Source organism: Otolemur garnettii, unplaced genomic scaffold (genome assembly GCF_000181295.1).
Source record: "Otolemur garnettii isolate 467f Iridium unplaced genomic scaffold, OtoGar3 scaffold00074, whole genome shotgun sequence".
Lineage (NCBI taxonomy): Eukaryota > Metazoa > Chordata > Mammalia > Primates > Galagidae > Otolemur > Otolemur garnettii.
The window spans coordinates 5,269,451-5,292,781 of NW_003852469.1; the positions used below are offsets into that span (position 1 = coordinate 5,269,451).

The following is a 23,331-nucleotide window of genomic DNA, read 5'->3' on the forward strand; positions in this document are numbered from 1 at the left end:
AGTAGAATTTTGCAAGAAATGGGAAATCTTGGAATGTGATAAAGGTAACCATAATTTTAAAAAAAATTTTTCAACAAAAAATGGTAACAAAGTATTTGTGTTTATAATGTATATAATGTTGAATATGTCACAACAATAAATGGGAAGGAGCAATTAGAGGTATCTTCTTGTAAAGTCTGTATACTACATGTTAAGTGGTTTAGTATTATTTCAAGGCAACCTGACCAGTAGAGATAAACCCTAGAGTACATTAAAAACAAACAGTGTTATCAACATGAAGATAAATAAAATTATCTTTAAAAGTATTCAATACATCTTAAAGAATGTAGGAAAAAGACTAAAACACAAAGACAAGATGGACTAAGAAGTAGCAAGGTGGAAGATTTTAGCTTGACAATATCTATAATTATATTAAATATAAATGATCTATATATACCAAATAAAAGAGAGAGATTGACAGATTAAAAGGTAAAAACCCAAGTACATATTGTCCACCAGAAAACTTTCTCTAAATGTAAACAAATATATTGGTGAAAAATAAAAGGAAAAGGATGTATGATGCAACATCAGTCACAAGATGTTTAAATATATTCATATTAGACAAAGCAGACTTAAGTAGGTCAGGGTCATGACTTCATAAAGAAAGGGTCAATTCTCCAAGAAAACATAATGAGTGGACTTATCTATATACCTAGCATAATTCAAAATATACACATATACTTACATAATTGAAAGATTTAATCAAGTCCCATTTATTTATTTTTGTTGTTGCTGTAATTGCCACTGAAGTCTTAGTCATAAATTCTTTCAAGGGTTTTTTGTTTGTTTTTTGCAGTTTTTGGCCGGGGCTGGGTTTGAACCTGCCACCTCCAGCATATGGGGCCAGTGCCCTACTCCTTTGAGCCACAGGTACTGCCCCATAAATTCTTTGACACCAATCCCAATATCTAGAAGAATTTGTCCTACATTTTCTTCTAGAATTCTTTTTTTAAATTATTATTAAATAATAGCTGTGTACATTAATGCAGTCAAGGGATACAATGTGCTGGTTTTATATACGATTTGAAATATTTTCATCAAACTGGTTAAAACAGCCTTCATGGCATTTTCTTAGTTATTGTGTTAAGACATTTATATTCTACATGTAGTAAGTTTCACATGTACCATTGTAAAATATGGTTTCATGCCTTACATCTAGGCAAATATATAATCATACTTGGGTAGTCCAATATTCTCTCTTTCCCATAAGATAGAAAAGACCCATGCAACATTTGCAATACTACATTCAACAGCAGAAGGCATGTTCTTTTAAGTATATCTGGAGCAGTTACCAAGAACAAATGTAAAAAAAAAAAAACAACCTAAATATTGACATTCTAGCAAGTACATTCCATACCACAACAGAATTAAACAATGTAAGTACTAGTAATGAAATCATTACAGCACGCTTGTATGTAATATTTAGGTCAAAGAAGAGATCAAAAGAGAAATTAGAAAATGTTTCGTCCAGAACAAAAATAAAAGCACACACATCCAAATATTTTGAATGCAGCTAAAGTTGTGCATACTGGGAAATAAATAGCATTAAAATGAGGACAAATTAGATATAGAACAACTAGAAAGCAGGAAACAATCAAGACAAAAGTAGAAATCAATAAAATTGAGAGCAGAAAAACCATTAAGAACTTTGATGAAACCAGAAAAGGTGTCTTTGACTAGATCAATAAAAGTGATCACCTCCTAGCCAGACTGACCACACAAAAAGGACACACGTTATAAAAATATCACAAATGAAAGGATATAACTCTACATTCTATAGATATTAAAAAGATAATAAATGATATTATCAACAAATTTGTGCCAAATTAAAAAAATGAACAGCTTTCCTCAAAGATATGCACTACCCATGCTCACTCAAGTAGAGTTAAATAATTTGTATTGAAGAAATTAAATTTGTAGTTAAAAAAATCTACTCACAAAGAAAACTTCAGGTCCACAGAGTTTTACTAGTAAACTGTATCAAATATTCAAGAAAGGAATAATATCAATTCTACCCCAATATTTCAGAAAATCAAATCACTGGGAACATATCCCAACTCATCTTATATAGCCAACTTTACTACAATAACAACTTCAGTATGATATCAAACTTTACTATGATAACCTAAGAACACACACTACAGGAAAGTAACCTAACACCCCTCCAGAATATAAAAGTAGAGACCCTGATCTTAGCATGTTGAAACAATATATATATATATAAAATTATAGCTATGTTGAGTTTATCTTAGAATGCAAGATTTGAAATTCAATCAATGTCATTTACCATGTCAATAGACAGGAGAAAAAGTATAATAATTTTCTTCAGAGATTCAGGGAAAAAAAGCCTTTGTTAATTTAGAATTATAGAACGAACAATTTTATCTTCAAACAAACCTGAATAATGCCAACAGAATGATAAGGAGAGCACATTGTAGACATGAAAGCAAGGCCCACAGTCGATCCAGAAAGTTCTGTTGCCCTGAAAGGAATAAATTGATATAACAAACAATGATTCTCTGCTGCATATTATTTTGACAATTCTATATATGGCTAGAAGAAAAACTCAGACTGTGAACCATCCCTCTTAAACTTTTTCTTCAGTATTTGAACTAGCATGAGGCATTTTTCTATAGAAGAGTCCTCCTATTGGTTAAAATCCAAGTGCCTAGTGTAATCATGTTTAAGATTTTGTATCTATCATTTGTGATTAATATTTTTCCTTGTAGAGTTTAGGTCTTATCAAGAAAAAGCTTTCTTTTTTTCCTAATAACGGTTTCTATTTACATACATCTTGTTTTAATATTAATATTTCCACACATGCTCTGTTGTCATTTATATTTTACTCACATATTTTTAAATCATTTACTTTGTTTTCCTTTAGTTTTGTCTCAGCCACAGTACACTCAGGAAATGGGCCCATTTTGAAAGCATTTGTGTTATTGAGCATCAATTTTATTCAAATACTTTTCCTAGTGAAGAGGGATTTGGATGATCTGTATGTATTTATATAGATGGTATGTTTGGTTGTTAGTAATTTCAATGTTTTTATTTCCTTTATTGTTCATTAATTTTTTTTTGCAGTTTTTGGCTGGGGCTGGATTTGAACCCGCCACCTCCAGCATATCAGGCTGGCGCCCTACTCCTTTGAGCCACAGGCACCGCCCTTGCTCATTAATTTTTAATAAATCCATGCTCTTTACTTTTTTGTTTTTTTAATCTATGCAAGATTCTTGCCCTTATTTGTCTCTAGAAATTTGCAAAACATACATCAATCTTTTACATCACCTACTAGATGCATTTATATGAACAAGTGAACCTGTATTTTCCCACAAAACAAAATCAAGGATGGAGAACATTGATTCTGTCATGCAAATTGAGAAAATTACAGAACTTCCTCCCACTTTCCACTCTCTACCGATTTTTTATCTCTTTATTCAATATGATTTCAGGTATTTTGAAATTTTATTTTACATTACACATATTTTAAAGATTTGTAACATTTTAAGTTCCTTTTGAAGTCATATTGTGGAGTGATTTATGTTTAATTCTACATTTATATGGATTCAATCATATAAAAAATGACATCTTTTTTCATTCTGTAATTATCTAATTTAGTTCCCCTTTTCAGTGAGTAAATTTGGAGTCTAATAGTCTTATCTCATTATACCCAGGTAAAGGTATCTTTTTTTTTTTTTTTTTGCATTTTTTGGCAGGGACCAGATTTGAACCTGCCACCTTTGGTGTATGAGGCCAGTGCCCTACTCCTTCGAGCCACAGGTGCCACCCATTAAAGGTATCTTTGGTTTATTTGTCTAGTAAATGTTAAGATTTCAATTTAAATGGAAGGATTTTTTTCCCATCATATCTTTAGCACTATCTTCTTTTTTTTCTTTCTTCAAGAAATCAACTCTCAACATTATATTGCCATTTTTTTAAATCTATACATAATCTCATCAATAGTTTTTACCTTTTTACCATATGACTTTGCAATATGGGAATATATTGCTAACTGGCTATGAGACCTTGGAAAATCACTACCCCTCTCTATAAAGAATGGAGTCTATCCTGTGAGGTGCCTTTCAGTTTAGAACTCATCATTTCCAAATTAAGGAATGGTTTCAGCTATTCCCCAAAGACAGCCCTCCAATCAGCTAACTTGGTAGTATTCATAGCTTAAGTAATGCCTCTCTCTTAAATCTGTGTTTGCATACAACTTGCCCTTGAGTAAGACAATATACCAATTATGATACCGTTATGGTGTTGGGGGTTTAATCATAAACCCTGATTCTCCTTGGCCGTTTGATGTGCTTGGGCTGGGGAAAGCTACTTACCTTCTAAGAAGTCTAACCACCTTGAGACTGCCATGTTGAAGAAAGTTCAAGTTATGCACAAGAAAGGCGGTTTATAGAGAGCCATCACCACCCAGCCCACTGGTCCAGGCCTGTGAGCCCAGACACCAAACATGTAAGAAAGAAGCCTTATTGTAAGATTTGGGTGATTTGTCACGCAGGAATAGATGACCAGCATAGGACTATTAATTGACTCTGACAAGACATAGTTCACTGATTTCCCATAACATTCCTTGCTTTCTGAGGTAGTGGATTCCTCAGTAACATAAAGTCAATCCCTGCTGTTTCCTTCTCTTTGATTCCAACTAAATATTACTCATGTGTCCAACAGCATTTTCTTCCTTTTTAGGCATATTCCCAGGTCTTATGTAATTTACAGCTATTAAATTCATTTCCCCTTTTATGTGTTAAATAATACTTGATCATTTCAGCAGAATAGTGAAGATGTAGGGTTAGGGTATGATGCTCAATTTTTCTTCTATCCTGTAAGTTGACCCACCTACAAATCAGTTCACTTTAAACATTGAATTTAATCTCTCTTTTCATTGAATTTCCTTCTGTATACCCAATAAAAACAAACTTCTTATGAATCACTACTAAATTATTGGTTCCTCATTAAAAGCAAAAGAAAATATTCGAATCAAAAGTAATATCATTCTTACGTTATTTCACTTAGACAAATAGTCTCCAGTTCCACCCAGGTTGTTATTAGAACTAGTCAATTGGCTTAGTGCCTGTAGCTCAGTGAGTAGGGAGCTGGCCACATACACGGAGGCTCGTGATTTGAGCACAGCCGAGGCCAGTTAAACAACAATGACAACTAAAACCAAAAATAGTTGGTCGTTGTGGTGGGCACAACTATTGTGCAGTCCCAGCTACTTGGGAGGCTGAGGCAAGAGGATCACTTAAGCCCACAAGTCTGAGGTTGCTGTGAGCTGTGTTGCCACAGCACTCTACCAAGGGTAGACATGAGATTCCGTCTCAAAAAAAAGAACTAGTCAATCAACACTTATGTGCAAATATAAAAATAAAACTCCATGGAAATCAAGTAGGTAGGAGAGGGAAGGAGGTTGGGTAAATTCATACCTAACAGGTGAAATGCACACATTCTTGGTGAAGGGCACACTTACAAATTTGACTTAAAGTGTACAAAAGCAAATTACGTAACCCAAATATGTGTACTCCTATAACATTCTGACATTTTAAAAGATGTAATTGCGTATTTGACATATGACCCAAGTGAAAGATTTTTAAACTTCTAAGCCTCTACGTGTATACACACCTTGCACAGGCTTTGGAAAGCTTCTCTACGTAGTGCGCAAAAGGGAAACGCTGTACGTACGTGATTAACTGAGCGATGTCATGAGGCTTTCTTTTCAGGAGGTCACTCCCCCTCCATTTAGAAAACTTTTCCAAGGTCAAGTTTGCACTTGGGCTGATCGCTATCTTATCCTTGTCATTCCAGATTTCCATGCCAACTAAGGCCACATGAGTATTGAGCTTTTTATAAAGCTGTGCAAACAGAATAGACACATGCCAAAGTAATGACCTTTACTGGCGATATTAGCTTTTAATAATTGCTAAAGTACTTAATATTTTCAAACAGTCATACCAGCACTATAAGAAAAGAAAACCTTCTTTGCAAACCTGCTTGCAAAACAGATGCTTCCATCTATTTTTACAGACACTGAAATGCTCATTCTAAAGGAAATGCAGATACCCAGAGATATTTTGGGTCCGTAAGCTCCTTTTATTAGAGTAAAGGCTCTACTGAGGCAAACTTTTCCTGTTGTGACCTCAAGAATCACTATAATTTTGTGTTACTGAATTACTGTGGCTTCATTTTAAGTATATTCACTCACAGACTTTTTTCCATGCTCTTAGGCATAATATTTCAGAATTCGTGACAATGATTCAATGCTGGTTTGAGCTTTAGAGAATTAATGACAATGTCCTACATCAATGAATTACAATTAAGTGATTGCTATGGTCTGAATCCAAAATTCATGTGCTAAAATCCTAACTTCCTAAATGATGGTATTTGGAGGTGGGGGCCTTTAGGAAGTGATTAGATCAAGAGGCCCCAGAAGGCTGCCTTGTCCTTTCCACTACAAGGACACGGTGAGAAGCCAACTATCTACAGGTCAGGAAGAGAGCAGCTTTCACCAGAAACCAAACCCTGACGGACCTAGATCCTGGACTTCCCAGCCTCTAGAACCATAATAACACATTTCTGTTGTTCATAAGTCTGTTTATTCAGCTTATGATATTCTGCTATAGTAGCTTGAACAAATAACTAAGACAGAGTGGTCATTTAATTCTTAAATTGGACTGAACTAAATAACCCACAATGGCATGGGATAAACCTTAGAAATGATGAGTGAAGACTCTGAGACAATGTGCTTCTCTACAGTTAAAAGCTCAAGTTGCTCCTGTCATCTAGAAGTGGCAGATCTCACAAACAACTTTGTGCTGAGGAACCTGAGCACAGTTTTCTTTGCAAAAGTAGTTTGGAAAATGAGGAAAGCATTGAGGAATGCAATTACCAAAAGGGAAATATAAATCCAACCAGACCATACTTCTTTGCTCAGTTATTCTCTCAATTTCCTTGTTTCTTTCTTGCTTTACTTTAATTACCCGACCATACCTCAATCGTGGTTAAAATACTCTCTGTCTTCCCCATCACGCCATTTTCAGGAGGTCATTCCCCCTCCATTTAGAAAACTTTCCAAGGTCTAGTTTGCACTTGGGTTGATTGCTATCTTATCCTTGTCATTCCAGATTTCCATGCCAACTAAAGCTACATGAGTATTGAGCCTTAGGGGAAAACACACATTTTGCTGGCTGCTCTTTATCTGAAGTTATGATGACCTCAAATGGTCCCTAGAAAACTTGCCGCTTTTCCAAATTCCATTCGCTACTGGTCGTCTGCCCATCATTTTTACACTCAATCCTCTTTCTGAGTAGAGCACAGTCACTCTCATCAACACCACCATCATTGCTTTTTCCCAGGTCACGCCATCCCTTCCTCTGAACTGTGGAAGAATCCCTCTTCCTGGTCTTGGTTCTGCCTTTGCTTCCGTGCAATTTATTTTCAGCACAATGGCTGACGGAACCTTTTAAGAATATACACCTGAACGTACCCCACCTCAGCTCGGGTTCTGCCCTGTCTTATTCATAATGAGTGACAGTGAAAGTCCTTCGTGAAGGCTACCAGGGTGTCCAGGGTCTGGTCACCCCTGCTTGTAAGGTACCTCCTCCCATCCTTCCTCCGGCTTACCACATTCCAGCCACACTAACCTACTTGCTATTCCTCAAACCTGACAAACTATGATCTGACCTTGGGGCTTTTGCTCTTCTTTGTACACAGTGCAGGTGCATTGACTGAAAAACCAAATGTTACCTCCTAGAAAATTGTTTGAAATTACATTGAATAAATTATTTCATACCATGTTGACGTAATTTGCCATCTCAAACACCCTCTTTCTTATTTCTTCTGGATTTTCATTGTACTTTTTAAACTAAAAAAAATTAAGACAGAATAGGAGCATTAATAGAAATTAATATATTTAGGAGGTTTTTATAAAAGACAATCTTGCCAACTAGTGGATCTAATCAAGAGTCAGTTACCAAAGTTAACTAGAGTATAAATGTCTTAACACAATAACTAAGAAAATGCAGTGAAGGCTATGTTAACCAGTTTGATGAAAATATTTCAAATAGTGTATAAAACCAGCACATTGTACTCCATGAGTGCATTAATGTACACAGCTATGATTCAATAAAAAATATTTAGGAACTAATTGATTCTATGTCTCCAGCTAAATTAAAGCACTTTAAGAGTAAAGATATTGTTTTCTCCCTTAAAGTATTAGTTCAGTATAAAGCTCTCATTTAAGGAATTACTCCAAATGTATTTTCACTTAAATTCCATGGTTTCCTAAGCAGTGCAAGGAGTACCTTACTAATTTAAAAAATATATATGAACAATAAATGAACTTGGCACATAAGAAACGTCAAAACTTTACAGCCTAACCTAATTTACTTATGTTTTCATGTACACATGGACCTTGAGTTTAGAAAACTTCATATATGAAAATATGTTCCTCTAATAGAAGATAAACACTGTCTATCTCCAAAGATTTGCCTTTTTTACAAGATTCCATTCACAAGGCATTTACATTTACTACTGCCTGATGAAAATAAATTCTACTTTACAAATAGTTTAAGGACTTAATGTAAGACAAAGTGACAAAAGAATTTAATCAGAAATTAAGTTTGGAGCTCTTAATAAGAAAATAGAATTATAACACCAACAATTCAATTTATGCATATTATATCACTTGCCTTCACTGCTCTGAAAGGGAGAAATCATACCAGCTTAACAATAAATGTTAAATTTCATAGGTTTGGAACAATTTGTAACCACAGCTTATATTCATGATTTTTCCAATCTGTTCTGAAACATTTGATAGCTCATATAATTAATAAATACAGGTGAAGGGGTTAAAAGACACATTTATCTGATATAATTACCTCACCATTATCCAGGACGATATAATATTCTATGTATTTCCTGCTTCTTTTAACCTTCTGGTCATTCAATTTCTGAAATATAAGGAGAACAATTACTAAGATGACATCTTTCTCTGAAACAATTCTTTGACATGTGTAATTTCATAAGAGATTGATGTATGTGTAGGAGTAAACACAGATAATTCTATCATTTTAACTCCAAGTCAACAGCCAGGTATTATGGAGAGACAAGACTCAGAATGTTAAAAGCCAGAAGAGGATGGGTGAAGAGAATGATATTGTGGGGATCATGCCTATGATTTATCCTACTAGGGTACATGTGAATTTGTCTAAAGGTCAAATATAAATGTCTTAGCACAACAATTATGAGAGAGGCATGATGGCTATGTTAGCCAGTTGGATGAGAGTTTTTCAAACTGTATATGGAAGCAACACGCTGTATCCTATGATAGAATTAATGTACACAATTATGTACATTGTGTACAATTATGTACAATGTACATGTACAATTATGTACAATGAAGAAAAGCTAGTAATATTCTAGTCTGTACCCTTCAGTTTACAAAAAGAATTTAAATAATTACGTAACTAATAAATAAGGAAGCTCGGCTTGGCGCCTGTGGCTCAAGCGGCTAAGGCGCCAGCCACATATACCTAAGGTGGCGGGTTCAAATCCCCAGCCCGGGCCCGCCAAACAACAATGATGGCTGCAACCAAAAAAATGGCCAGGCGTTGTGGCGGGCGCCTGTAATCCCAGCTACTTGGGAGGCTGAGGCAGGAGACTCGCTTGAGCCCAGGAGTTGGAGGTTGCTGTGAGCGTGATGCCATGGCCCTCTATCCAGGGGGATAGCTTGAGGCTCTGTCTCAAAAAAAAAAAAAAAAAAAAAAAAAAGGAAGCTGGAAATAAAGCTAACATTTTGGATTTTTTGAATAGTAGACATTCCTCATCGTCATGCCATGAAATAGAGAATGTTTGGTTTCAGTGTCCCCTCACTGTTTTCTTTATGTGGGAGCCTTCCTTCCTGTCCTGGTGAATACACCCTTGGATGGACAACGCAATGCACAGAGCCACTGCTGCATGGAGTCTGTTTTCTTCCCTTTGAACAGAACTGGCTGTCCTTCCCATGTTCCAAGCTTCCTTATTTTCTGTTTCTTTTTGCTCAAAAAGAAAAAAGAAAAATTTCAGAGTGGATTGTCACTCTATCATTGGAAAGTAGCAGATTCCTTATTCCCACTGAGAACTACTTTTGCTTCCTACCATAGGTCCCAGCATGCCATATTATATTATTGTTTCCCAGAAGATATTTCTTCATTTCTCTTTAAATTTCTTTAACCTATTGGTTGTTTAGGAGCACTCTGTTTAATTTTTACATATTTGTAAATTTCCCATAGTTCCCCCCTCTATTCATGTGTAGTTTCATATCATTGTTGTTGAAAATATTACCTGACACAGTTTCCATCTTCTTACATTTGTTAAGACTTGTTTTATGGCTTACCATATGGTCTACCCTGGAGAATGTCCCATGTGCCCTGGAGAGGAATGTGTATTCTGTTGAATGGAAAGTTCCACCTGTATCTGTTAGGTCCATTTTGTCTCATGTGAAATTCAATTACAGTCTTTTCTTACGAAATTTTCTGTCTAGTTGATCTGTTCATTGTTTAAAGTGAGGTATTAAAGTCCCCCACTATTATTGTACTGCTTTTTGTTTCTCTTTTCATGTCCATTAATATTTACTTTATATATTTAGATGCTCCAATGTTGGGGCATACATATTTACAATTGCTATTTCTTCTTGAAGGACTGAGTTATCATTAAACAATGACCTTCTTTGTCTCTTGTCACAATTTTTGACATGAAGTCCCCTTTCTTTTGGTTATCATTTGCACAAAACATCTTCTTCTGTCCCTTCATTTCAGCCTATCTGTGTTCTTAGGGTGAAAGTGGGTCACTTGTAGGAAGCGTATGGTTGAATCTTTTTTTTTTTTTTTTTTAAATCCCTTCAGCTACTCTGTGTGTTTTGATTGGAGAATTTAATCTCTTTACATTCAAAGTAATTATTGATCATGATTGCCACCATTTTGTTCATTGTTTCCTGGTTGTTTTCAGATCCTTTTTCCTTTCTTCTTTCTCTTTATCTTTGTGATTTGGTAATTTTTCTGTAGTGTTAAGTTGTGATTCCTCCCTCTTTATTTTTTGTTTATCTGGTTTATAGTCAGCTTGACACTTACATAAAACATCTTATAGTTACAGTTGATTATTTTACATTGATAATAACTTTAGTCACAAGCAAAACTCTTTTACCCTCCCCCCTTGGAGTTTATTTACTAGAATATTTTGGATTTAAGTATAGACAGAGGGTGACTAAAAAGTAGACACATTTTAAGAAAGGAAAAAACTGTACTAAAATTATAATACCCAATATATACCAATAACAAAAGATAAATACAAGTCACATGTGACTTCTATAATTACAAGAGCAGCTCAAAATGGTTAACATGAGTGTCCGGACACTTCTTATTATGGCAAACAAAAAGTAATACATAAATAACATCTCTTAAAAAGTGTACACATTTTTTGGTCACTCCTGTACTTGGTTTTATCAGTGAATTTTCTGGTAGAATTTTTAAACCTCCAACAAATTAAATCCACCAGAAATTTTATGCAGACCAATTCTGAGCAGTGCTTATGGATTCTGAGAATAGTTAGGTGAGATAGTTGGATTTGAAATAGATATTAAAAGAAAATTCTTTATAAGAATTTATGTCAAATTCGTAATAACTACGAAGATATTTTGATATGTACTTTATAAACACAAGGGCACATTTATTTTTCTCCTTTGACTAGAATTCTATTTATAAAAGAACACTCTAGGCATGTCTTTTTTGTTTACTTTTATCTTTGAAAGTACTTTAAAAGAGATTTGTTGAATGCACCCATGAAGAAACCAGGATGCTTTATTTCAAAATAATAATAATTGCTTCTTGGCCTTTTGGCTAAGACCAAATGCAAAATAATAATGGTACTTTATAACTTTGTGGTTTGTTGTAGGATATAGACAGTATTATGACAGTTTCCTACTCCTAGAGAATGAATATTTTATTTTACACTTCTTTTTAACTCTTACACATCATTGAAAATAATAGTTGATTCTATATCAATATGTAATAATAGTACTTGCTAAATCATCCATGTGTAGCAATGATTTAGGATTAGTATTCTTGTCACCTATTAATTTCAACAGTGACTGTAAAGTTTCAATAAATTGTGCTACTAAGACTGGAACCCAGGGAAGCCAGAACAGGGATATGTGACATCAAGACAGACAAATGGCTAACAAACATACGAAAACATGCTCATTATCCCTGATCATCAGAGAAATGCAACAAAACCACCCTGAGACATCACCTAACCCCAGTGAGAATGGCCCACATCACAAAGTCTCAAGGCTACAGATGCTGGCATGGGTGTGAAGAGAAAGGAACACTTTCATACTGCTGGGGGGACTGCAAACTAATACAATCTTTTTGGAAGGAAATATGGAGAATCCTCAAAGAACTCAAATTAGACTTCCCATTTGATCCTGCAATCCCATTACTAGGCATCTACCCAGAAGGAAAAAAAAATCCTTTTATCATAAGGACATTTGCACTAGACTGTTTATTGCAGCTCAATGTATAATTTCCAAAATGTGGAAATAGCCTAAATGCCCACCAATCCAGGAATGAATTAACAAGTTGTGGTATATGTATACCATGAAATACTACTCAGCCATTTAAGAAGATGGAGATTTTACATCTTTCGTATTAACCTGGATGGAGGTGAACACATTCTCCTTAGTAAAGCATCACAAGAATGGAGAAGCAAGAATCCAATGTACTGAATTCTAATATGAAGGCAGTTGATGAGCTAATACAAGGGGGTAGGGGAATGAGGAGCAAGGAAAGGGGAGGAGACAGGGTGGAGGGAGGTCATGCTGTATGGCACACCTCTTGGGGGTGGGACACCAATATAAGAGGGACTTTATCTAACAAATGCAATCAGCGTAACCTAATTCTCTGTGCCCTCAATGAATCTCAAACAATAAATTTTTTAAAAAGATACACATACAGCCATTCTGGTGGCAGGTAAGGAAACATTCTTTTCCAATCCATGTGTCCATAACACGTCACTCATGCCACAGCTGCTGTGGGGCATCTCTTCTCCAGGATCATACTTGAAAAGTGCGTGCTCCTGTCCATCCTGATTTGTGGGGCTTAAAGGTTCAATGAAGTACCTTTGATCTCCTTGACTGAAGTAGCCCCTGGAAGAGATGAGAATTCACACGTCTTAACCACAGACCCTTCTGTTAGTATTATATAGCTATATATGCTCCCCAAAGGGACTATAATTTCTAGTCTGTGGCACAACAGTTTTTAAGCTCATGGCAATAAAATACAGTAAAGCTTATAGAAGATGACTTAGACACTACACAAACTTATTTTTCTCTTTAAAGAAATCAGACCTGTTAAGGAGAAGTGATGACTGCAATGTCATACAGCCAATCATGTCAATTACAGCATCAAAATGGATATTTCCTCACTCTTGGTCCATCATCCTTACAATTTTTATGCTATACCTGCTTCAAAGATACACTAAAAATGAAAGAAAATGTTAGGGTTTTATAGGTATCAAAATCCTGGGTCTATCACTTATTAGCTGTGATACCACTAGAATGTCACTTAAACGTGCATAGCCTCAGATTCTCCTTCTATAAAATGGCAATGATACTACCTACCTGACAGGATGGTGGTAAACATTGAAAGAGATAACATGTAAAGCACATGATAAATTAATATTATTAATTTCTTTTTAATGCACTCTGATGAAATCCCGAGCTAAGATTCAATCAATACTTAGTAAACACCCATTAGTCACTGCCCATTGGACTAAGGGAAGACAGTAAAAAAGGAGCCATGATCTCTTTCCACATCAGTGCATGTTAAATAACCACAGGATGTATAATTACACAGTAAATGCTTAATACTTATAATTACAAAAGATGATTGTTATGAAGAAAAAATACAAGAATGTATAGTAGGGAGACTGGAGCAAGTGTATGTATAATTGGCAGACAGCAGGGGGAATGTGGGAAGACAAATTATGTGGTTTATTGCAATAATTTGCATGAATGATCATGATAATTAAACTAGGTTGGTTTAGTAGGAACAGAATGTAGTGAATAATCTTAGGAAATTTCTAGAAGGTAAACTCCATAAGGTTTGACAAAGTACTGAAAACAGGGACCAAGAGGTGATGAGTGAAAGGTTTTATAAACAACAGAGCCCAGAGAAGAGACCTCGAGAGAGTGGAGAAGCTTATTTAGGTCAAGTTTATTGAAAGGGACAGTGACCAGTCTGGATAGTGCGAAGATGGCACAATGGAGTCTGTGCCTAGAGGCAGGTAGAGAACCAATTTGTAGGGGGCCAGAGGGACTGGGCAAATTGCACAGCTTGCTTGGAGGGCTTTGTGAGTTAGGGTCCTGTGGTGCAAACTTCAGGGGTAGGGCTAACTACGTCCTTTGTGTCCTTTGTGTTAAAGAGGGTGGGAGGGTTCATGTATGGCTGTGTTAGACCCCTCGACAATGAGTCCTCAAGGAATGCAGATTTCTGGATTGGACAAGTGGTTATTGAATTATAGCACTGATTAACATGGATAATACAGGAAAAATGACATATCTGGGAAACAAGCATTCGTTTGGTTTAAGATACATTGAGATTAAAATTTCTTTAAGCTATCTAACCAGAGATATGGGGAAAAATTAGATAGTTAAGTCTGGTCATCAGAAGAGACATCCTACTGCAGACAGATGCATGGGGACTCATTAACAGATGGAAAGAGATGTCGTCATCATGGAACAGATAACCTAAAGAGAGACTAAAATGAACACAGAAGAGAACTCCTATTCCCTAATTCTAAAACTAGGACTCAAAATCCTATATTTTGAGACAAGAAAAAAGATTTAAAAAATCTCAATTCAGATATGCACTATACAAATCATTATCAAGAGAAGTGGTGTTTCCTTCAAGTTGTAAAATTTTACGGTCCTTAGGATTCATACTCAACTATGGTATAATTAATTATGTTTGAGATTCTTTGCGTTTCTTAAATACACACACCCCATAATTGCAGTTACATACAAAACATTCCTGAAGTCGTACCTGAGACCGCTGCATGTGCTGATGCTAGCATCAGAAACTTTTTCATTAATGATGTGTCCTTGATAGTAACAGTCATCCTAAGAGGAAAAGGAAAGGGGCTTTATAAGGAAAGTCTGTGCAATTTTTAGACCCCCCCCTCTTTAAAGTTGAATTTGCAATCTTGAAATTGGATCTGTGATGCTTTCAAACTATTTTCTGCTGAGCAACTTAGAGATATTTTTAAAATAATAAAAAATAGTTCAGATGAGGTATCTCACACCTGTCATCCTAGTACTCTGGGAGGCCAAGGTGAGAGGATCCCTTGAGCTCAGGAGTTTAAGACCAGCGTGAACAAGAGCGAGATCCTATTTCTACTAAAAAAAATTTAAAAAGAAATTAGCCAGGCTTTGTGGCAGGCACCTATAATCCCAGCTACTTAGGAGGCTGAGGGAAGAGGATTGCTTGAGTCCCAGAGCTTGAGGTTGCTATGAGCTATGATGCCACAGCACTCTACCAAGGGCAACAGAATGAGACTCTGTCTCAAAAAAAAAGAAAATAATAATAATAATAAGCAAATAAAATTTTTAATGTTAGTTAATAATACCAAAATGTTTATAGGGTATTAAATAAATGTTGGCATGGCTGACATAGGATTCAATTGTATACTGTCTTTTTGTTTTGTTTTGTTTTTTGAGACATAGTCTCACTATGTTGCCCTTGGTAGAGTGCTATGGCATCACAGCTCACAGTAACCTCAAACTCTTGGGCTTAAGCAATTCTCCTGCCTCTGCCTCCCAAGTAAGTGGGACTACAGGAGCCTGCCATAACGTCTGGGTATTTTTTTGTTGCAGTTGTCCTTGCTGTTTAGCAGGCTCAGCCAGGTTTGGACCCTCCAGCCACAGTGTATGTGGCTGGCGCCCTAGCCAATGACCTACAGGTGCTAAGTGTCAAGTGTACATTGTTATAATAAACAAACTTAGATTTGCAAATTTAAAACCTGGGTCCCCACATCGCCAGACATTCATTCATCTCAGTAAATTTTTTTCTAACAAAAAACTACAAGTCTTTTTTCCAATGGACGAGTTATTCAGATTTTTTTTTTTAATTTCTTGATTCATCTAAAGAGCTGTGTCAGATTAACTGGATCAGCATGACATTTCCTGCCTGCATTTGGAACACGGTCCCATCCTAACATTTTCCCACATAGATGTTCTGGGAAAGACCTTTCTACTTTGGAATAAGGTATTGGTGCATGTAAACTCCTCCTATTGCTACAGATATGAATGCTTAAAAGGCTTCCCATTGAAAATGAAGCTCAGAAAGAAGGCAATGATAAATCTTCCCTCATACTGCTACAAACCATCATCATCATCAGCTCAGAGCAAAGAGAGGCTCCAAATAGGAATCAATGGTGGACATTATTTGACAAAAACATGGAATTCTACAATTCTCATTGAGTAAATAGAGTTTGAGAGACCACACAACCCAGAGGGGTGATAGGATTCCACGCCACCACTGAGAGCTCCAGGGGTGTTTAACTCTTCACTCTAAAGATAATAACATTCTCTTTCTCCTCACTGTCCTGTGGGGAGCCGCTGAAGGATGAAAAAGTTTGCCACAGTTGTCAAGGAATGCCTTTGCTCCTGTTAGAATGTTCACAAAAAAAAGTTGGAAGATCAATTAAGTAATTATTACTGCTGAGAAAGCCCCCGTGCTGTAAAAGCAGCTTCCCTTCTGCTATTTGCCTATTCGTAAGGAACCCAGAGACATTAATACCATGATCTGTGGGCTGGTGGTGATCTTCTTTCCAGTGGAATTATAATATGTTTCTGTGTAGCCTGGTGCAAGGAGATTCCTGGGGAAAAAAACCCAACAATGTTGTGGTTACTTGTGCTGATTGCAAAGTCTAGTGGTCTAAGTGAGAGTTGGGTTTTTTGTTTGTTTTTTTGAGACCCTTGGTAGAGTGCCATACTGTCAGAGACATTTCCATCACCTCACATAGTGGTCATTGTGTGTGTGTGTGGTGAGTATACTTAAGACCTATTCTCTTCTCAAATTTCAAGTGTACACTTCATTATTATTAAGTATAATCACCATGTGGTAATTAGGTATGTAGAACTTATTCATGTTATTACTAAAAATGTGTACCCCTTTAACCAATAATTCCCAATTCTCCCCTTCTTCTTAGTCCCTGAGAACCATCATTTTACTATTGTTGCAAGTTGGACTTTTTTAGATTCCACAAATGAGTGAGATCATACAGTATTTATCTTTCCCGTCTGGGTTATTTCACTTAGCACAGTGTTCTGAATGGAATTTCATCCATGTTGTTGCAAATGGCAGGATTTCCTTCTTTTATGTGAAAGAATGATACCCATTGTGTATGTAAATGTGTGTATATGTCTATGTGTGTGTGTGTGTATATATATATATAAACCACATGTATGTATGTATATGTGTATGTATATATACCACATATATACATGTAGATACACATATATACACGCACACATACATATAAACACATATATATACATACCACAATTTCTTTAAGAGTGTTTCCATATCTCAGCTATTGTGATTAATGAATATATTTTTAAATTAAGGAGGGTAAAAAGAAAGGAAGTATAGTATGTATAAAATGCCATCTCTATAGCAGGCACTATGTTAGAATTGTTATATGAATCATTTAATACTTTCAAAGATTTTATATAATAGATATTACTCTCCTTATTTTTCAAATGAGATCAAATAACTCAAAATGTAAAGAATCAAGCCAGATTGGCCTAAACCCAAATTCTGGCCTATTTTCATGATGCCACACTATTTCCAAACTCCAAGAATTGTGATTTTTTTTACCAAAGCTGATAGTGTATTTGAAGGGGGGGAACCCTGTCACCCTATATAGAAGGGTCTATAGATCAAAAGGGATTAAAAGCACAGAGTTAGGAAAAACTAGTTTGAAATAGTCTAGACAGATGACCAAGATCTGAGTGAGAGAGGCAACAGTGAAATTGGAAATATTAAATTGAGGTAAAGTAATATATAGGATGTAAAAAAAATGGACAGGTTAATGGGTATCTAGGTAGAAATAGCATCAGTGATACAGTCAGGATAACTCAATTTTGGTTTTACCACTAACTTCTTATTTTGCCCCTTGAGTTTTATTTCACTTGTCTTTTTTTGTTGTTTTTTTGCTGGTTTTATATACAATTCGAAATATTTTCATCAAACTGGTTAACATAGCCTTCATGGCATTTTCTTAGTTATTGTGTTAAGACATTTATATTCTACATTCAGTAAGTTTCACATGTAACCTTTTAAAATGCACCGGAGGTGTGGTCCCCCCAATTACCCTCCCTCCTCCCATCATCCCCCCTCCCCTCCCTTTCCCCTTTCCCCATATTCTTGGGCTATAATTGGGTTATACCTTTCATATGAAAGCTATAAATTAGTTTCATAGTAGGACTGAGTACATTGGATACTTTTTCTTCCATTCTTGAGATACTTTGCTAAGAAGAATATGTTCCAGCTCCATCTTTTTCTAACTTGAAAACAGTTTTAAAATCTAGCTGTTCAGTGTTATAATAATAAATTGTAATAATATAGAGAAAATAATTTAATGATAGCCAAGTACACTGGAACTTCTCTGCTGCCATTTTATAGAATAGATAAAATGTATGTTTTCCAGCATGTCATTAATTGTGCTTTATTACTCATAGCAAAAGACTGGTCAACTGTTGTTTTACCCAATGTATTTCTACTATTTCAAAAGAAACAAATACTCACTGAAATCTGTGGGTCAAGAGCAAAAGCTGGTAAGTCAAGGTTGGTGAGAACTGTAAGAAGTAACAGACTCAACTGGTACATTTTTCACATGGTACTTTACTGTTGGGAAGATTAGTGCATCAGAGGTAGAAATACTCACTTGCTTTTTTTCAAATGCAGCACTGCCATTTTCCCGTTAATTGTCATTTTATACTTTAACTCAGTTTCAAATTGCTCCTGCAAAAGTGCACAAACATTTACAGGTGATTTAAAAACATGCACAGATATTTCCTGGCTATGTCTTTCTAGTCAATCATCATCAAACAATATTTGTTCTTCTTGAACAACAGCCTGTGTAATACCCAATGTCTGTCTCTTCCCCTTTTATCAGATCAAATAATTCTGGCAACTAACTAGACAAATTACTGGAGATTCTTGTATCCATCCATCCATGCATTCAACAAATATTGTTTGCATGCAGATTTTTGGCAAGGCATTGCTTGGTTCTGGAAAATCAGCTCTAAGCAAGAAAACTTGGTACCTGCTATCAGAAAGCTTGTAATCTTGTGGAAAGACAGATAACAAAAGGAGTTGTGTTGTATATAATGGATGCATTTATGTACATATGGGTAATTTCCCTGTCTTACAGGCAGGGAAAGCTTTCTTGAGGAAGTAACATTTAAGCAGAAGTGTGAATTACCCAGGTGAAATGCACAAGGGAAGTTATCCAAGCAGAAGGAAGAACATACACAGAGGCCTAAAAACCTCTACTGTGTCATTGATGATTTTTGGCCACAAGTTCTTCTCATGGTGAAGTGGGGACTGTGAGAGACACAATAGGAATATAGACCTTAATGTGGGTAGGGATCATCAGAAAGGAACTACAGTCTCAGGGGCTCTGGAGGAAGAAATGTGACCTTAAATAAACCATGAGGAAAAGGAGAATTGTGTTCAAGTTTAGATTTAGATACGTAAGAAGAGCCATAGGGGACTGTGCAGAATTATTTTAAAGATGCTGTGGGGTAGAAAGTTTTGACTTTGATCAATACAGTTATACTCTACATCTAAAAATTCACTGGGAGGTGTCAAGATCCTGCCATTAAGGAGATTTAAATCTGGAAGGCCAAATATGGTCAAGAAACACATATTACGGTGTGAGTACTGTTTCCTCTGTTGTGTACATTTAAGGCCAAGCCTTTCCTCTCTCCTCTCTCTTCCAGACAAGCCTTTCCTCTCTCCTCTCTCTCTCCTCTCTCTTCCAGACAAGATTGCCCACAGAGGAGCAATGTAGATTGGGGTATCAGGTCACGGGTATTACGCAGGGATCTGATCTGACTGTATCCAAGTTTAACTATCATGGTCTGCATTTCCTTCAATTTATAAGTGGTTGAGGTCTGCTCTGGTGTCGAAAACACCCGGTAATGTAAGCCTCAGTGAGGAAAAGCTGATGAATTTTAGCTGATTTTTATTTTCATGGATGTCAGGAGATGGAAAAAGCCAGGGGATTGAAAATAAAAGTCACGGGGAATAGTTGTAAGCACTTATTGTTCAGGTTCAGTAAAGGCTAGGGAGAACCAAGCTATAAGAAGGCTATCACATGTGATTGTCTATCCACAAGGTCCTTGCAGATACTGGCTCCCTATCAGCAATGATTCTTGGTTGATTTAGTTCCTAAAACATTATTTGGAGGTTTGTTTTAGGAAAGGATAATTGTTTTTGGAATTTCAGCCAACACTTGGCATAGAGATTATGGCAGTGGTGTGGTGCCCACACTTCTGAAGGAGAATTCCATGGGGGAAAGCAATGCTTTCTCATAAGAAATGTGTCCTAGTCATATAATCTCTGCTTTCAGAAGTATAGGTCAGGAGATGTAAGATTAGCTAGTCACAGGAACACATAAATCAAAATTTCCTCCAAGAAAAATGCCATGGGTCAGATTTAGTGGGTGGATTAGGAAAGTCACAGCCCTGGACGGTCGTGGGTTGGAAGCAAGACTAAAAGTCAGCTTGATGATAGCAATAGGCCCACAGGAAATATCAGAGGAGTCCTGAGAAGGCCCAGGAGACGCTTGATTCTAGAAATACAACTGCTGCCCATAAAATACAGTGAAACTGAGATGTCCAGGAACCATGATAGATCTAGCTGAAGGCCTGAAATAGTTCCCAATCTGAGGGAGGCACTGTGCTGTCAGATATTCTATTTTATGATATGGGCCAATAGCAAGACAGGTTTGGTCTCTGAGGAAGTGTGCAATCTTGAGGCTGGATCAGTGAAGAGCAGTTGATTGTCTTTAGAATGTAAGTTATCAGCGAGCTTCACTAAATATTTGTGGAATGTGTATCCATGCAGGTGTACGGGCAGAGTACTCCAGTCACAATCATTCCTCCATTTGCTCAGTCAGCGGTTCTCAACCTGTGGGTCACAACCCACCAGAACTATATTAAAGGGTAGTGGCATTAGGAAGGTCAAGAACCACTGGCCCAGGTGTTCCCTTATCCATTTGTCATTTATTTAACATATACGTACTCATTTCCTCTTATGGTCATACACATAAAAGACACAGGCACAAACCATCACTGCATATATAAAAAATATTTTTTTCAAAAATCAAGAGTGAAATTGTGTAACTCTGACCATGACTGAAGCCCACTTCAGGAAAAGGAATCTATTAGTTTATGTTTGCAATATTTATTTATTTATTTATTTATTTATTTTTTGAGATAGAGTCTTACTTTGTTGCCGTGGGTAGAGTGCCAAGGCATCACAGCTTACAGAACCTCAAACTCCTGGGCTTAAGCAATTCTCTTGCCTCAGCCACCCAAGTAGCTGGAACTACAGGTGCCCACCACAATCTCTGGCTATTTTTAGAGACAAGGTCTCATTCTGGCTCAGGCTGGGTCTCGAACCTGTGAGCTCAGGCAATCCATCCACCTTGGCCTCCCAGAATGTTAGGATTATAGGCATGAGCCACTGTGCGTGGCTGAAATAGCATTATTTAAAAAATAAAAGAGCATACCAAGGTTGACTAACAGGTTATGCTGAGAAGTTGAAAAGAAATTAAAAAGACTTCGTAACTGGGATATAAAGCCACAGAGAAAGCCTTTAAAATTAGAGGTAGAATCTGATGAATCACAACATGGAGCAGTGTTACAGCGTAATGTTATGGGGAGTTACTATTTGTAGCCTGTTGCATTTTCCATATGCATTAGCTCAAAATAGCCTTGTCATACAAGCATTATCATCATTACTTACAACGACAGACAAATCTTTTAAAGTTTATCGCGTCTAAATTTCCACAGGGAGAACTGACAAAGCTAAAACAAGAACACAAACTAGTCCTCTGAATTCAGCTCCTATACACTTCCACTATTGATTGGGACAGCCTAGACTCATGTAGTCATTCAGCCTAGAAGTGAAGTAGATAAATAATGTTATCTGCTATAAATATCAAGCACATTATAGCAATCACATCCACTTAATCATTGTGAAAATTAATGCTGTTCATCTAGTACGTACCAGTAAGTAGTCTGTTTCTTTTTTCCTGAAAAATGCTTTCCTTTGCAAGTAGTCTATTTTTTTTTAATCAAAGTAAATTGTTTGAGGATTAAATTTACTTATTCAGTTTGGAGAAACATTACTTGATAGTTGTGGTTAAAAACACTGTAGTTTTCTTCAAAATGTTCAGCAAAAAAATGCGCCTGACATTTTTAAGAGCCTATAATAAAGCTATTTTGAAGGAGAATTCTGTGCACATGAGTTCTGTCTCAAATTAATGAAACATTGTGCTAACAGATAACTTTTGTTCAAATGGGTCTATATGGGATTGGCTATTACAAATTTGTTTTAGCAGAAATTCTATGAGAAACTTTGTCCAGTGGGGAATATGTGATCCTGGTGAGCTAAATTTTAGAATAATTGTGTAAGTTATTCCTTATATCTTACCTGTATTTTCCTAGACCTCAGCAAAAGACTTCAGAGTGTAGGTAATTAAAACATTGTTGAATAAATCATCATGTTTTAGCTTTTCTCTTATAACTAATAAACATTTGTTGAGTGAATATTGAGAATGTACTGCTTCATTTGTAGTAAGAATTCTGTAAACTTTAATAGTTGCTTATTTGAAAAAAAACATAAATTTCATGTTGATGTAGAAATACACATACATTAATCAGCAATATTTTATTTTTTACTTTTGTTTTAATGTTGATAACCATGGATGTATGAACAGGTAGATGGATAGGTAAGTTATAGTCCATTTTTTTCTGAAGTATAGAGACTTAATCATTATAAAATATGAAAGTTTGTACTCTGCTTTACCTTAGACATTTTATTTACTTCTCAGAACCTTAATTTGTAAAATGGGGCTAATATTTGAACTCTGGGTCATAGTGAAGATTAAAAAAGACAGGTTGAAGAACAAATAAAAATATAGTCATTATTTAACAAGATGAAATAGCTG

At 36.0% G+C, this 23,331-nt stretch overlaps 1 protein-coding gene across 1 annotated transcript in view; it reads right to left on the reverse strand.

Annotated features, from left to right (window-relative positions):
• Nucleotides 1-23,331, reverse strand: part of ADAM28 (ADAM metallopeptidase domain 28) — a 66,839-nt gene that overhangs the window by 38,253 nt on the left and 5,255 nt on the right. The window contains exons 4-11 of the mRNA XM_023515546.1: nucleotides 19,033-19,109; nucleotides 16,881-16,959; nucleotides 15,126-15,202; nucleotides 13,036-13,228; nucleotides 8,928-8,999; nucleotides 7,841-7,912; nucleotides 5,734-5,903; nucleotides 2,437-2,521 (exon numbers count right to left, since the gene is read on the reverse strand). Coding sequence (XP_023371314.1) covers nucleotides 2,437-2,521; nucleotides 5,734-5,903; nucleotides 7,841-7,912; nucleotides 8,928-8,999; nucleotides 13,036-13,228; nucleotides 15,126-15,202; nucleotides 16,881-16,959; nucleotides 19,033-19,109 — 825 coding nt within the window. The remainder of the gene's footprint in view (nucleotides 1-2,436; nucleotides 2,522-5,733; nucleotides 5,904-7,840; nucleotides 7,913-8,927; nucleotides 9,000-13,035; nucleotides 13,229-15,125; nucleotides 15,203-16,880; nucleotides 16,960-19,032; nucleotides 19,110-23,331) is intronic.